This window comes from Mytilus trossulus, chromosome 5 (genome assembly GCF_036588685.1).
Source record: "Mytilus trossulus isolate FHL-02 chromosome 5, PNRI_Mtr1.1.1.hap1, whole genome shotgun sequence".
In the NCBI taxonomy this organism is placed as follows: Eukaryota; Metazoa; Mollusca; class Bivalvia; order Mytilida; family Mytilidae; genus Mytilus; species Mytilus trossulus.
In genome coordinates, this window is record NC_086377.1 from 32,190,062 (window position 1) to 32,207,021 (window position 16,960).

Here is a 16,960-nt window from a genome sequence, read left to right on the forward strand (position 1 = left end):
GGACTAACTTTGTCCCAACAGCATAAGCTCGAGTAATTGATATTACACCGACAGTCTATCTCAAAGGACTGACGTTGCCCCAAGAGCATAAGCTCGAGTGTTTGATATTACACCGACAGTCTAGCTCAAGGGACTGACGTTGCCCCAAGAGCATAAGCGCGAGTGTTTGATATTACAACGACAGTCTAGCTCAAAGGACTGACGTTGCCCCAACAGCATAAGCTCAAGTGTTTGATATAACACCGACAGTCTAGCTAAAAGGACTGACTTTGTCCCAACAGCATAAGCTCAAGTGTTTGATATTACACCGACAGTCTAGCTCAAAGGACTGACGTTGCCCTAACAGCATAAGCTCGAGTGTTTGATATTAAACCGACAGTCTAGCTAAAAGGACTGACGTTGCCCCAAGAGCATAATCTCGAGTGTTTGATATTACATCGACAGTCTAGCTCAAAGGACTGACGTTGCCCCAAGAGCATAAGCTCGAGTGTTTGATATTACACCGACAGTCTAGCTCAAAGGACTGACGTTGCCCCAAGAGCATAAGCTCGAGTGTTTGATATTACACCGACAGTCTAGCTCAAAGGACTGACGTTGCCCCAACAGCATAAGCTCGAGTGTTTGATATTACACCGACAGTCTAGCTCAGGGACTGACGTTGCCCCAAGAGCATAAGCTCGAGTGTTTGATATTACACCGACAGTCTAGAACAAAGGACTGACGTTGCCCCAAGAGCATAAGCTCGAGTGTTTGATATTACACCGACAGTCTAGCTCAAAGGACTAACTTTGTCCCAACAGCATAAGCTGAAGTGTTTGATTTTACACCGACAGTCTAGCTCAAAGGACTGACGTTGCCCCAAAAGCATAAGCTCGAGTGTTGGATATTACACCGACAGTCTAGCTCAAAGGACTAACTTTGTCCCAACAGCATAAGCTCGAGTGTTTGATATTACACCGACAGTCTAGCTCAAAGGACTGATGTTGCCCCAAGAGCATAAGCTCGTGTGTTTGATATTACACCGACAGTCTAGATCAAAGGACTGAAGTTGCCCCAAGAGCATAAGCTCGAGTGTTTGATATTACACCGACAGTCTAGCCCAAAGGACTAACTTTGTCCCAACAGCATAAGCTCGAGTAATTGATATTACACCGACAGTCTATCTCAAAGGACTGACGTTGCCCCAAGAGCATAAGCTCGAGTGTTTGATATTACACCGACAGTCTAGCTCAAGGGACTGACGTTGCCCCAAGAGCATAAGCGCGAGTGTTTGATATTACAACGACAGTCTAGCTCAAAGGACTGACGTTGCCCCAACAGCATAAGCTCAAGTGTTTGATATAACACCGACAGTCTAGCTAAAAGGACTGACTTTGTCCCAACAGCATAAGCTCAAGTGTTTGATATTACACCGACAGTCTAGCTCAAAGGACTGACGTTGCCCTAACAGCATAAGCTCGAGTGTTTGATATTACACCGACAGTCTAGCTAAAAGGACTGACGTTGCCCCAAGAGCATAATCTCGAGTGTTTGATATTACATCGACAGTCTAGCTCAAAGGACTGACGTTGCCCCAAGAGCATAAGCTCGAGTGTTTGATATTACACCGACAGTCTAGCTCAAAGGACTGACGTTGCCCCAAGAGCATAAGCTCGAGTGTTTGATATTACACCGACAGTCTAGCTCAAAGGACTGACGTTGCCCCAACAGCATAAGCTCGAGTGTTTGATATTACACCGATAATCTAGCTCAGGGACTGACGTTGCCCCAACAGCATAAGCTCGAGTGTTTGATATTACATCGACAGTCTAGCTCAAAGGACTGACGTTGCCTCAACAGCATAAGCTCGAGTGTTTGATATTACACCGACAGTCTAGCTCAAAGGACTGACGTTGCCTCAACAGCATAAGCTCGAGTGTTTGATATTACATCGACAGTCTAGCCCAAAGGACTGACGTAGCCCCAACAGCATAAGCTCGAGTGTTTAATATTACACCGATAATCTAGCTCAGGGACTGACGTTGCCCCAACAGCATAAGCTCGAGTGTTTGATATTACACCGACAGTCTAGCTCAAAGGACTGACGTTGCCCCAACAGCATAAGCTCGAGTGTTTGATATTTCACCGAAAGTCTAGATCAAAGGACTGACGTTGCCCCAACAGCATAAGCTCGAGTGTTTGATATTACACCGACAGTCTAGCTCAAAGGACTGACGTTGCCTCAACAGCATAAGCTCGAGTGTTTGATATTACATCGACAGTCTAGCTCATGGACTGACGTTGCCCCAACAGCATAAACTCGAGTGTTTGATATTACACCGGCAGTCTAGCTCAAAGGACTGACGTTGCCTTCAACAGCATAAGCTCGAGTGTTTGATATTACACCGACAGTCTAGCTCAAAGGACTGACGTTGCCCCCAACAGCATAAGCTCGAGAGTAATACACTATGATGCGTGAAAGATATGTAGTTTATGTTTTTTATGCCCCCGTAACTGAAAGTTGGGGGAATATTGTTTTACCCATGTCCAACCATTTGTTAGTTATTCCGTATAGATCCTCTTACATTTTGAATCCTAGGAAGTTTTCACCTTCCTAGCTGTTTGTACATATATTGAACTTGAGGTGTTCATGTGGTCACGGGTTTGATTTTTATTAATACATGTATTTGCTTTTTGGGGAGATAGATGCACAATTTTGGGGTATAAGAGGTTAAATGTTACAGTTATTTTAAAACACGTTGCATCTGCGGGGACATCTCAAAGAAATTCGTGCATTCACTTTGTTGCAATTCCTTTAGAGTGGAGGGCACAGGCCTCACTTTTTCTAGTTTAACTGCTTCTGGTAAGTACATGTGCGTGTAATATACACGTATATTTACAATTACGACAACATACACATACATTTGTACAGGTTATACTGTTTACGATATTTCAGGGTTGAACACGTGAAAATTCCGATGTGCTCATATCAAAGCACGTGAAGGAAGTCATTGTTGTCCAATGAAAAATAAGTATGAAAAAAGTCTGGGAAATATGTTGATTAAACTATTAACCGGGTTATATTCTTTGGCACTATTGACTAGCAAGTAGTCTGTGGAATGAAATATATATATGCCGTTCTTTTTTTTATTTATTATAAACGTACTGAGGTATAATTAAAATAAAACACTGTCTAGTAAAAACGTCAAGCCTATATAAACACAAAAGAAGATGTGGTATAATTAACAATAAGACAAGTCTCCACAAGAAACCACTCGACATATAACACAGAAAATAACAACTATAGGTTGCCGTACGCCCTAGTACACGTCTGATAGTATAATGCTTTGAAATATTTTCACACATTCATAAGGCCGGAATAATCATGATCATGTATAGGTCAAAAGAAAGAAATTGGAATTTCCCTCTTAATATGAATATAAGTATATGGATTTTATTATAGTGAAAAAGAAAATTATAATTTAACGGTATCAGCTTGTCCGAAAATCGTTTATATATATATATATGAATCTTTGAATGATTGTTTGTAACTACTGATAAATGTTTTAGCACGTTTAATTCTTGTATTGATTCTTATTCTCTTACAGCATAATTCATTGAGTGTGTAGGTAAGGTTAGAATCTTTGGTTAGCTTCCTTGTTAGCTGAACCGTAAAGTCATTGTTTGGTTATGTATACTACCATCCTTTCGGAGTAGTCTAGTCCTACATACAGATAGATTGAGTTATCTGTCGGACTAGTCTACTCTTGAAGGAGGTTAGTTTACCTAACATAATAATGACTTCACGGTTTAGATAGCAAGCAAACTAACCAAATAGTCTAACCTTAACCTACACATTCAATGAATTCTGATGTAAAGAAACGTCGCACGATACTGGTGTCACCTAACGTTACACTCAAAGACGTAAGACAAATAAAAACGTTGGAATGCATGTTGTTCAGATGGCTTTTTACAATAAATTTTAAAGGATTGATCTTTTTTCCTAAGAAAGGATTTTTTCTTAGATAAAAGATGTTGAGCTTTAGTTTTATTCACAAATTTAGAATAAAAAAGTAATTTGAATTGAAACCATTTAATTATATACATTTTAATTATAAGGGCAATCGATTTCTTTTTTTTTTTAATGGATAAACTATGCACTGCAAATGCATTCATTTTTGCACTCCAGAATGGCAGTTCTGCACAAATATATGCAAGGGAATTAGCGGGAACAATTATAATAGCTGTTTATTTTCTATTAATTTGTATTATAGCGGATCCGACTACTAGTATTATAGTCCGTAAAACACTTCAGTTCCGCGAGGAAATCTCTCTACTCACCCCTTCTTTGTGAATCGGTAGAGCTTCAAAATAAAAGATTAATTTTAAAGTTTTCTTATTAAGCAACAAAATAAAGTAGCCGTATTCCAAATCGTCTGTGAAAACCGCAATCATGACAATTAGACGGAACGTTAGAAGCATACTTTATTAAATAACGTCAAAATCGTATGTGGGGACATTGTATCGGACATTTTAGTTTTATCTGATATCTTGTATATTAGATTTAATTTATGGGAACTTAATATCAAAATAGAGATAAATTCTTGTACTTTTATCCATTAAAATTTTTTTGATTTAGCGAATGGCACTGTATTAAATAAACATCATTAAAACACAGAAAACGTAACCCTACGTTTAATTTGGTTTGAAGGGGACAAAATGTCGGACATTGCTAATCAACTCGAATAAAAAGAATTTGTTTTAAAATTTCCTGATTATTGCATGAGGCGAAAGTGTGATCTTTGTACAAAATACTAGTATAAGAATTATTTACTTTCGACATGGGGATAACTCTGGAATTCCCTTTTTAGGACAATTTAAAAAAAATTACGGCAACCTTTTGTGCATGGGACACATTATTTGTATCATCTTGATCCCTTTTTCTTATATTTCCGTCTTTTCGAGAGAAAAAATTCGACATTACGTCATCGCCTACTTATAAATTGCTTGTTCTAGACAAACTTTTATATCATTTTGTAAAAAAAACCATATGTTTTTTACGGTATTCAGAATTTCACAAAACTAAAAGTGTAACGTGGGACAAGGAAATCATATTGCAAAATAAAGGTTTTATTGAGTTTTAATTAATGAAAATGGTCTGTAACATATAAAAAATTGCAATAATCTGAAAGAAGAGTTTAAAAGCTTTAAAATGATATACAACACTGTATAATATCATTGTTTATGTTTAAAAATTAACAAGATGAATGTGTCTTGTCCGTGTTTTCGATAAAGTAACACCAGTAGCGTGCGACGTTTCAATGCATTTTATACCTTGCAGATTAGCTATTGATTCATGTCATGACATCAGACTAGTCAATTAAAGTTATATATTACATTCTACAATAATCGATATTTGAACTGTATTGATAACTATACGTTTAGAAAGTATAGTTTTCTTTTCTTTTCTTTTTTATCAGATCTTCAATTTCTGAATACGTTTGTATTTTCAAATATTTGGCCTCGAGCATCACCGAAGGGACATCCATTGTAAAAATGTGCATATGGCACAGTTAATTCGGTACCGTTTATGCTATTGCTGGTATTCGACATCTGTACCTAGCGCACGATTATGTTCAAATGACTTTTTCAATTCGGGTCCTCGTAGCGATTCGCGTTTTTCCATGACAATTTCTTTCAATAAAAAATTGAAGAAATATGAAATGTATGTGTTCTCGCTGTAAAACTTGTGAAAAACGCGTGTTGAGTCTCACTTTTATTTTTAAGCTCGTACAAATAGATTTCATATTTTTCTATACTCTACGAATACTGTATTATATGAAATAACAATTACTTTAAACTATATAAGATATATATATCATAATATATCATATACCTGAGTGTACTAAAGGAATCTGACATGTACGTTTGTATATTTCAATTTACAACACGATTAAAATCATAATTTAAACTAAATAAATATTTTCATATCGCACAGAACATTATCGTTTAAATGGTGTCACAAACAAATCTGACCCCAGTCCATTCACGTGCAACGGCGCGTGTCCAAGATATTATCAATTAAATTTAATATTAAATATTTAAATCAAATATAAACTGAGGTCTATAATAAATGGTCGTGTTCCCATTGTACAGATTAAAGGATTAAAAGATTATCGTTAACGTAGGATTAACTTCTTCTAAGTGAAAGGATATAGACAGAAATAATAGAACAGAATTTCAGATTTAATTTCGGTCAAGTATTAAAAAAATGTACTGGTTCATTAACAAGAATTGTTGATTTAATTAAAACAGAAGTTCGGGATTTGAGTGGATTACATACATAGAGATTATCCCTGACTTCACACCTCATGTTAATCGGTTTGTCTCGTTACCGGAGGAATATAACCATAGGTGGCTGTATTACAACCGAGGAATAACAACCAATAACGTGTACCCGAGGTTAGTGTTATTTAATTATTTGTATAAAAAAACGTCATATTTTTTAAGTTATATATAGTGACTTCAATGCTCTTCAATTTCGTACTTTATTTAGCCTTTTTAACTGTTTAAGGAATCGAGCGTCACTGATGAGTCTTTTGTAGACGAAACGCGCGTCTGGTGTATATACAAAACTTAGTCCTGGTATGTATGATGAGTTTATTCAGTTTCATTGAGGTCAGTTGGCATGTCATAAGTGTTATCTACTTATTTATATAAAACATGTCAAATTATTTGAGATATATTTGATGAGTTCAGTTTGATAGAAGTCATCAGCTGTCATATCAGTAAAGGAGGTGCGAAAGATACCAAGGGGACAGTCAAACGCATAGATAGAAAATAAACGGACAACGCCATTGCTAAAAATGAAAAAGACATACAGACAAATAATAGTACACAAGACACAACATAGAAAAATAAAGAATAAGTAAAACGAACCCCACCAAAATTTGGGAATGATCTCAGGTGTTCCGGAAGGGTAAGCAGATCCTGCTTCACATGTGGCACCCCTCATGTTGCTCGTGTTATTACAAACCCAGTAAATAGTCTCAGTAATTGCTAGTAGAGTCCTGGTCTTAATTTATGTTCATCTTTGTCATTATGTTTAGTTTCTTATACTACCTATACTCTTACATCGGAGGACTTCGATTAAACTGAGTAACTATGCGTATTGCTATGTGTTTGTTTATTCAAAATTAACAACAGGTCTAAGGGAGGGTTGAGATCTCACAAAACATGTCTCATATCACATCTTCCTATATCTTTTAACCCCTCCGTATTCTTATCCCAACTAAGGAACGTATAGGCTTTGTTAACCTTTGTTAGTATTGTGTGTTATTTAAGTATTGTTCATTTATATGTTTCGATGTTTTGTTTGGCATATATTTTGCTGAAAAAGAATACATTGTTGTTTAGGAGTCGGCATCCTTATGTGAGATTTTCTCGCTTCCATTGAAGATCTATTTGTGACCATGAGTTGTATTCTGCTCTTTGGTCGGATTCTTGTCTCTTTGACACACTCCCAGTTTCCATTTTTAATTCTAAATACTTTTTTTTTCAAACCAACATTATCAAAAGGGCATAAATTAATAAATATAGAAACAAATCTTTTAGAAAAGTTTCTTAGTTTTTGTTTAAATAAGAATACATGTCTTCATGTATATAACACCACGCGCACACTTTCATATATCAAATTGAATGTTCAGTTACATGTAACAACAAAATCCTGGTAAAAACCCTTATTTTAACACATATTTCATTATATTTGGTGTTTAGTTTATAACTATTGGTATCAATAGCTGTGTTTCATTACAACTGAGGGGGAGGACAGGGGTAAGGGAGACAGGGAGAAAGGGGGTAGGAGAAAGGAGAAAGGGGGTGGGAGAAAGGAGAAAGGGGGTAGGAGAAAGGAGAAGAGGGGTGGGAGAAGGGAGAAAAAGTTGGAGAAAGGAGAAAAAATAAAATATCTCTCCTTTTAAAAAATGATCTAATATTTCAAGAAAAAATATCTCAAAAGGAGATGTTTTATTCTAATGGGAGGAAGGAGAACGGGTGTAGGAGAAAGGAGAAGAGGGGTGGGAGAAGGGAGAAGGGTACCCCCTGTCCTCCCCCTCACAACTAGGGAACTAACAAGCCTTCATATCACTCTCAACTTAAAGACATACTATTTTTGTTAAGCTTAAAACTACTGATATCAATAGTTATGTCTCATTAAAATGTGGGGTACACTCCATTCTCAACTGGTCCTTCGATATAAAATAAAAGATGTGGTACAATGTTCATGTATGGTTGTCAATGAGACAACTCTCTTCAATAGACCAAATGACTCAGAATTTTACAGCTTTAGGTCTTCGTATGATCTTCAACAATGAGCAAATCCTATACAGCATAGTCAGTTATGAAATAAAGGCCCTGGAATGAACAAATGTAAATCAACTCAAACGAGAAGTCTAACGACCGAATTTATGTACAAAAAATAGTCTAGCAGTTAATGTTGTGAGGAGTATAATTTGAATAGGAAATTTATTGATGTTAAAATGTGTGGTAATTGGCAAATAGACTATTGTGTGTAGCATATGACGTATTTTTATTCACGAATCTAACAAAATCAAAGGATACAAGAGTGGGGCGAAGTTTGAATGAATTATTGAATGAAAAGAAAGAATATTGCATTGTATACAAATATGAATAAGTGAAACTTTTTTCCTTTTTAATTATTTTATTATGTAATTTAATTGTATGAATAAATTATAAGAAGAGATTTAAACTACTAAGTTTTCCCTTTTTAACTGTATAGTCCTTTCTAATGTTAATTATTAAGGAATGAATTAATAGTCGTGTCATGTTTTAGATATATAACTCCTTATGTTTCTAAAAATTTATACATCCAATGTTTTCAAATATTGTTCTGTGGGGGTTCCTAATGACAGTCAGCTTAATTTTTTTTTCGTGCGCACAAAATTCATAAATTGTTATATTTTTTTTATACAATACAATTAATGAAGTTGGAGAATATGTTTATGTTGTACTATTTTTGAACACATCATTCAAATACCTTTTTTAATCTTAATAAGTTAATGTGTCAAGTCTCTGAGAACCGTATTTAACCTCGTTGGAAAGGGCGGAGGGAACATCCGATATACAAGGTGAGTGGATGTGTCGGTGGTATACTTAACCTTTTCCCGCTTAAAAATATGGGAATATGTTGGAAAAACTATCAGAAATATTTTATAAGGTCGTAAACGTTCCAATTACTTGTATATGAAAAGCCATGTCATTTATCACAGCCGAAAGTCTCGCCATTTGTAAACATTACACACAGAATCTTAGCCTTATATATTTAACTTTTCCAACGCACTCAACGTTGAAATTTATAGTTGCTGAGATATTTTTATTTATTTAAATATAGGATACTAAATTATATTTAAGTACTTAAAATAATGATGATCATTAAATAATAATAATTTCGTTTTTACTTTCAGGTGCAGGACAAGGGTTGTTCTAAAGCAGTTTGACTAAATTACCAAAGGTCAACATGTCTCGTCGATTGTCAAACTTAGCATCTTCATCTTTAACCCGGAGTGAACCAATAACGCCAAAAAGTAGGCGCATGCGTGGTTCGATTGTTGCCTCGAGGCTTGTTGCGCCTTTTGGAGGTCAAGGACACACATCGAGTAACGTAAGTGATTCGACACCGTTTTTAGAGATTACCTCCCTTGGCGAACGTTCTGATGGAATATTACACGGCAAAAAATTGGAAAACACTTACAAAATTGGTCCCGATAAGACTTTTAAAACTGCGGAAATTGAACGCGCCACAAAAGAAGTGCTCAGTGAAAGCTTAAAGGATGTTGAATACAATGCTACCAAGTGCCGAGAACTTAGCCAAGACGTTGCTTCAAAAATTATGGAGAAAATTAAAATTTTAGGACTAAAACGTTATAAAGTTATTGCTGTTGTAAGTATAGGTAGTCTGAAAGAAAAACCCGGAATGCAATTCGGAAGCCGGTGTCTATGGAATAAAAACACGGATAATTTTACCAGTGTTAAATTTTCTAACGATTCAATATTTTCCGTTGCAATGGTTTATGGTTTATATTTTGAATAAATATGAAACAGATGTATTTACTTTGTTACTTAATGTTATCTGTTTCTACTGAGTGTTTTTTTTTAAAATTATTTACGGATGTTTTTATAATTGGAATACATATACATGTGACCACATTTGCAGAATTATCTGTGTTAATCAGGTCTGCATCATTTCAGAAATAGAAATTTTCCTTCGTTGGATTGCTAAATGAATACGGTAAATTGTATAACAATAACAACATTTGTTATTGATTTGACAATTAATATTGGTTCCGTTCAACTGGTCTCACCGTGTAATAAAGATTGATTGTTGATTGAAAGCTGGTATTGAACGCCACTCTCAACACTTTTGGCAATTACACAGCGGCTACGTTTTATTGGTGGAATAAGCCGTAGTGTTCGAGGAAAACCACCGATCTTCGCGGCAAGACAACTTTGAATCTAAGTCAACTAAGATTAGAGTCGTAAGCACCTACCACATTCAGGGTTCGAACTCATATCCTCAATGTTGACAGGCTAGTGATACAGAAGCTATAAGGTGGTACCTAACACTACAGGGAGATAACTCTGTAAAGTCAGCTAAACGTTTTAATTACGTTGTGTTGCAAAGGAAATATTAAGCTTCCCAATGATCAAAATTGGTGTTTGAAAAACATCTATATAACCAGTGTAATTTTTCTGACAAAACGGTTGGTTCAAAATTTTGAAATTTTTATGTTTTTGTTAAAGGCTCAAAGTAAATACATTGTCAAAATTTTATGAAGATTTAACGAGCCAAATTAAGTTTAGTTAAAGGGTTGGGTACCACCTTATCATTTACAGTATACCACTCAGGTACTGACAGTAAAGAAACAAAGCTTCTACTATATAGAGGTCCTACTGGATGCTCTGTTGTCCTCAAAGTTGGTCATTGAAAGTAGGGTTTGTCATACATGTACGTATAATCTTGTATACTACACGATGGGACCCTTTTTACATTGCTTGTTATTAAAATGAAAAGTGTCCGCCAAAGAAAAACTATGGAAAGATGGTTGAGAAGAAGAAGGGTATACCTCAATAAGACAACAACTTAACAATCTTAGAGAATGGATATGTACTAACTACAGCTTCAGTATAACTTTAAGGTTTTAGAATGGAAATGGGGAATGTGTCAAAGAGACAACAACCCGAACATAGAACAGAAAACAGCAGAAGGTTAGCAATAGGTCTTCAATGCAGCGAGAAACTCCCGCATCCGGAGGCATTCATATGATTTTCAACATTATAGTAACATATATTTACTTTACATGTATGCAGCTGCATGTATGTATGTCTTATATATAGATATACTGTATAAACAAATTTGCACATTCCATCGGCTGACACAAACCGCGAGGTAGTTCAACAGTTTATTTCAGTTCTCTCAATAAAATGCAACACACATGACTGCACGTGCTTCTAATCATATTGCCATAACAATGTGCAGGAATACAAACGAACAATTTGATACATGTATATCAGGTAAGTGTATGGTTATGAAGAAAGGGCGACGCTGAGGGTACCAAAAGAACATTCAAAACTCATAAGTCGACGAACAACTGACGACACATGGCGAAAAAACGAATGAAGACGAAATCAATGAACAAATTCAATTAGAAAATTAAGAAAATAGCAACACGAACCACACTTAAACCTGAATCTTCGTTAGCCAACGGTTACGATCCACGCCCGCTCTCTCCACCCTTGGCGGATTAAGCTAGTATTTGTTGTTACAATGTTGCGCCATCTACCGGAAGATTAAAGTCACGTCCATTCCGACATCTTCGCTGGCCAAGCATTACGATCGACTCCCGTGGAGAGCGCGGGAGTGGATCGTAACCCTTGGCTAGCGAAGATGTTAAACCTGGGGATGAGCGCACTCCGTCGAAAGGGTTAGCTGTTTCAACTCCATTTGTGGCACACGTCATGTTGCACAGGAGTACAAATACGATGATCAGTCTCATTAGAGGTAACCGGTGAGATCACGAACCGACGAATAATGACAAACGAACGTATTAGGAGCAGTGATGTTTATATTGGGTAAAGTTTATTAAAATCGAATAATCGACTAAAATACCCCTTGACATATCACAAAGTTCCCTTTATTAGAAAACAACGATACAATACGAGCTTTCAAGTATAAGAATAGATATATACTGATAATACTGAAGACTATGTATTTTTAACTTATATACCGGAAGTGTCTATGCACGGATCATAACAAAACAGTACGTATAAATGTATACCTGTGGCGGTCACCTTCTACACTTTTAATAGTCACGTGGAATGATAGCACGATTTAATCATGGGGACAATCTATTAATTAACCACGGTGCATGTGTTTGAAAGAAAAACATATAGAAGATATTGAATATATATTTGTTCAAAAATAAACATTTTAACTAGTAGGGACCGACCATTTAACTTGAAAAAAAATTATGCGGCGCGACAATTTTTTTTTTAATTTAATAAAGCCCCAGTCACACTGTCACGTTTCGACAGCTAGGTTTTAGTACGTGTAGAAATGCTACGTTTCATGGCATTTTTTTGTCATTTTTAACGGTCCGTACGTTTAACTAGGTTTTCGCCACGTTTTGATACGTTCTTCTACGTATTGTTTCGTTTTGTTACGATTTGCTAGGTTTTTTTATAACTACAAGGGGTACGTTCTACTAGGTTTTAATACGCTTCAGTACGTATAAACTACGTTTTACTACGGTTTACTACGTTTCACTACGTATTACTAGGGTTTAGTACGTTTCTAAATCGGTTCAAGTACGCTTTTGCACGATTTCCTACGATTTAGCAAGTTTATTGCACGCAGTATCACGTGTCACTACGCTGTGATCACTTATCATGAAACGGCATCATTATTCAATAAAATTTTAAAAGGACAGAGATGCAAAGAGGGAGCAGAGTAACTAAAACAAATCTGGAGACATTAATAGAGGTACACTTTATAATTATTAATACATCTGTCATTGTAATTAAATTATTTTGTTCCCATTTTATGGTCTAAAAATTTAGATTTTTTTGTACTCAAAAGAAAGATTTTATTGTTTTTTCTTTCAGATAAGATTTTTGTTGAGTAGATACATGAATCATGAAAAAACATTTAAAGCTTTGGTTAGAACATTGTCAATGCTTTCCCTATAATAATCACTGTGTATCATCGCCACCGGAAATTGGGTACTAACGAAGCGGAGAGAAGCAGAAAAAAAAAATAAACAAGTTAAGAATTCATTCAATTTAAAGCATTTCCACTCATTTGATGAGGGTGTCGCTTAGAAATGATTGTCTGATATATAATTCTTTTAATTATTAGGCCGATAAGTACAAAATAAATACAAGATTTTGTGTAATACTCCAAAACTTGCCACTTAGTACCGGAAAATTTCGAGGTCTATCGTCCTCTGTAGCCCCATTCTCAAGATATTGAACTGTTTTCATTATTTTTCCAGACACGATTTTAGATTATTATAGTGTGGCATCATATTTAATGAAATTTGTTGTCAAAAAGATGCATTTTAAAGAATATAGACCACAAAAAATAAAGTCTAGGGTACGGCAACTTGCTCGTGTTGAAAAATTTACTGTATGGCAACTTGTTTTCAACTGTATGGCAACTTGCTAATTTTAGAATAGTTATTTACCGCGTCCTTTCAAAGAAAATAAAGTATTAAGTTCAAATATCTCAGGTGGGGGGTCCTTTTTATATTGAACTGTTTTTGTCCTTTTCAAGGTTGAAATTTTTTAAAACTGTTATTTGACTGATAAATTTTAAAAACTTAACTGTCTGTAATCTGTTTTGTTAAAATTTGCAATGATGTTAACTGCTTATTTGAAATTGAGATTCTTGTTATCTGTTACTTTATATACTTAAAGTGTTCACTGTTTTTGACATTATTTTCTCTGTTAACTGATCTTAACTGTTATTTACAAGAATCGCATTAACATTTGCTGTCCATCTCTTACTTAACGTTGCTTCCGCAAAGGAGTGACATTAACAGCATAATTATATGTAACTGTACATGTCTTTAAAAAAATTCTTCAGTGAGTATAGTAAATGCTTGATTAAATTGAGAATGGAAATGTAAAAGAAACAGAAGCTCGACCAAATAGAAGAAACAAGTCAACGCAGCGAGAAAATTATGCACTAGGGTGGGTGTCAAGTCACAGATAGGAAAAAACCTAAGAATTGACACTCATAATTTTTAAACACCCTCTTTCCTCTTTCCCTTCCTTCCTAATAAATAAGGCTTAATATTTAAGCTATGCATGTGTATATTTATGGAAAGAGAATCGTCCATAGATTTGATTTCCAAAAGTAATAATGGTGAAATATAATCTCTTTTTTTGTGTAACTATGGCAACAATTAGCAATTATTTGATACCAAATATTGCAAAATAGGGGGTTGAACATGTCACAAAGATCTGAAAAATTTGGTCCAAAGGAAAATTTCAATCAATAAGAGTGATACCTTTCCTAATACCATAGACATATATATATCAGGAGGTAAAAAAATCATGCATTTCTGCTGGTTTTTTCCATGCAATTGAATTGAAAAGATCGAGCGTCGAATCTAGGTTGAAAAAAAATACAAAATTTTCAAAATGTATGGCGATACGGATAGGAATGCTTGGACGGTCACACTAAACAATAGCTTATAAAACATGCTAAAAATAATCTAAATGTTCATATAAACCCACTAGGAAGGCTATATTATTATTCAACTATCTAAAAATCAATTCAATTGTACAAAAACGTTCATATTTAGAAAATTCACCATGGCTAGAAACTAAACTTGTATGGTATACCTGAAGCTGTCTCCTAAGTGAGCAATCAATTAACTACAAAAGGGGGTCGAAGTTCAATGTTTGTTTCTTGAAACATATAAATGAACCCAAATTTAAAAAAATAAATAAATACAAGACTTTATAGCAAAGGTTACGGACCAAGTTGGGTCATGCAGGTGCAACAAATGCGGCAGTGTTAAACATGTTTAAAGATATCTCATGCCCCTCTTTATACGTCTAACAAATGTAGTTATTTCTGGCTTCTATTTGAAATGTATCCAAAACGTTAAAGGGAAAGGCCACTTCTTATCCAGCTTAAACCCTGGTCAGTCCTATGACGAAAATAATTCACATGTATATGGAATGTTTGATAAGTTATATCAACCATGGAATTGTGAAAAATAAAGTACCTTTTCAATTTGCAATTCGTAAATTAACTGAACAGTGTGGCCTGGTAGAAGAGGCCGAAAAAAATAGGAATTGGTTCTCAAATTGAAATCAAATTTGCTAGTCTAAGAAATTCAGAATGGATCTAAAGATAGACCAAGGCTTCTTTATATCAGCTCAGATGGAGATGAAAGAGTGCTTCAACTTGTGACACCTTACATGTTACTTTCTGATTTTACACCGGTTTTGATGATTTAAAATAAAAATCAGTAAACCTTCGTAATTCCTTTCAATAAAATCATGTAAGCAATGAGTCGTATGAATACCCTGACTGCGATGTAACTATAATTTATAAAAGCCCCCGCCATTAAAAAAATGTTCGCGCCCTATAGTATTTACTCATTCTATCTGATTGTTACACTTTCCTACGTCATGACGATATCCCAAGTTTTCTACAATTGATTGACACAAAACATTTACTCAACAATATACATAACCAGAAGAAGCCTCCCTTTTGGTGTTTGAAGCATTTTCGATTATTCATGACATAGTCTTTTTTCTTGGAGTCAATCACTCCGTCTGCTTTTCCATCAGTTCAATTGTCTGTCCATGTGTCATTAAAGTTGCTGTTAACTCTTATCAGCATTTAAAATTTGTTGTTATCTGTGTTTGCCAAAATCGAGGTGTTGTTAACATGTTCACAGACCCACTACCCCCCCCCCCCCCCTTTCCATATAATTATGCATTAGATAAAATGCATTAGATAGAAACAGACAAAACAATTAATTCGAAATGACGATTTGTTTCTCCTTACTTTCGATGAAAACAAAGTATTTTCTTAATTCAAAGTTTATTTTTACAAATGAGTCATTTCATAAATTAAATAACTAAACAATTTTATGTGTCTGTCCAAATTCTCGATCCTGTGGTTCGGTGGTTGTCGTTGCTTCATCTCTTTTTCTTCTTTTTTTTCATAAATTGTTTTGTTATGAGTTAGGCCGTTCGCTTTCTTGTTGAGTCCTTCCACATTTTTCGTTCGGTGCTTTGTATAGCCGACTATAAGGGACGGGTTTTCGTTGTTGAAGGCCGTACGATAGCATATAATTGCTTACATACAGTTTATTTGATCCTGATGGATAGTTATCTTATTTGCTATCATACCACATCTTAACTGTTTTTATCCTCCTGAACTGAATTAACGGCATATATTTATAATATTTGATAAGTAAGACATTTTGTATGTCACTTGATATTATATAAACAGTGATTAATTTCCTCTTAAAATTATAATATATTGCAAGACGCCGTACAGACAAAAGTTGTCATTTTGCAATTCGCCGTACAACGTCCTGCAATTCGCCGTACAACAAACAAACAGTGTTTTTGTCCATATTCTTTAAAAAACATGTTTTTGACAACAAATTTCATTAAATATGATGCCACACTATAATATTCTAAAATCGTGTCTGGAAAAATAATGAAAAACAGTTCAATATCTTGAGAATGGGGCTACAGAGGACGATAGACCTCGAAATTTTCCAGTACTAAGTGGCAAGTTTTGGAGTATTACACAAAATCTTGTATTTATTTTGTACTTATCGGCCAAATAATTAAAAGAATTATATATCAGAAAATCATTTCTTAAGCGGCACCCTCATAAAATGAGTGGAAATGCTTTAAATTGAACGAA

General features: G+C 35.0%; 1 protein-coding gene across 2 annotated transcripts; it reads left to right on the top strand.

Annotated features, from left to right (window-relative positions):
* Positions 1-6,109: 6,109 nt before the first annotated feature.
* On the top strand, positions 6,110-10,100 carry LOC134719581 (dynein light chain Tctex-type 5-B-like). 2 transcript variants are annotated; one of them, XM_063582575.1, is made up of 2 exons: positions 6,110-6,441; positions 9,462-10,100. In XM_063582575.1, the coding sequence occupies exon 2, from the start codon at positions 9,515-9,517 to the stop codon at positions 10,085-10,087; it is 573 nt and encodes a 190-aa protein (XP_063438645.1). In that variant the 5' UTR covers positions 6,110-6,441; positions 9,462-9,514; the 3' UTR covers positions 10,088-10,100. The 2 variants fall into 2 exon arrangements, with proteins under 2 accessions (XP_063438645.1, XP_063438646.1); XM_063582576.1 differs by lacking the exon at positions 6,110-6,441 and adding an exon at positions 6,541-6,624.
* Positions 10,101-16,960: the final 6,860 nt, after the last annotated feature.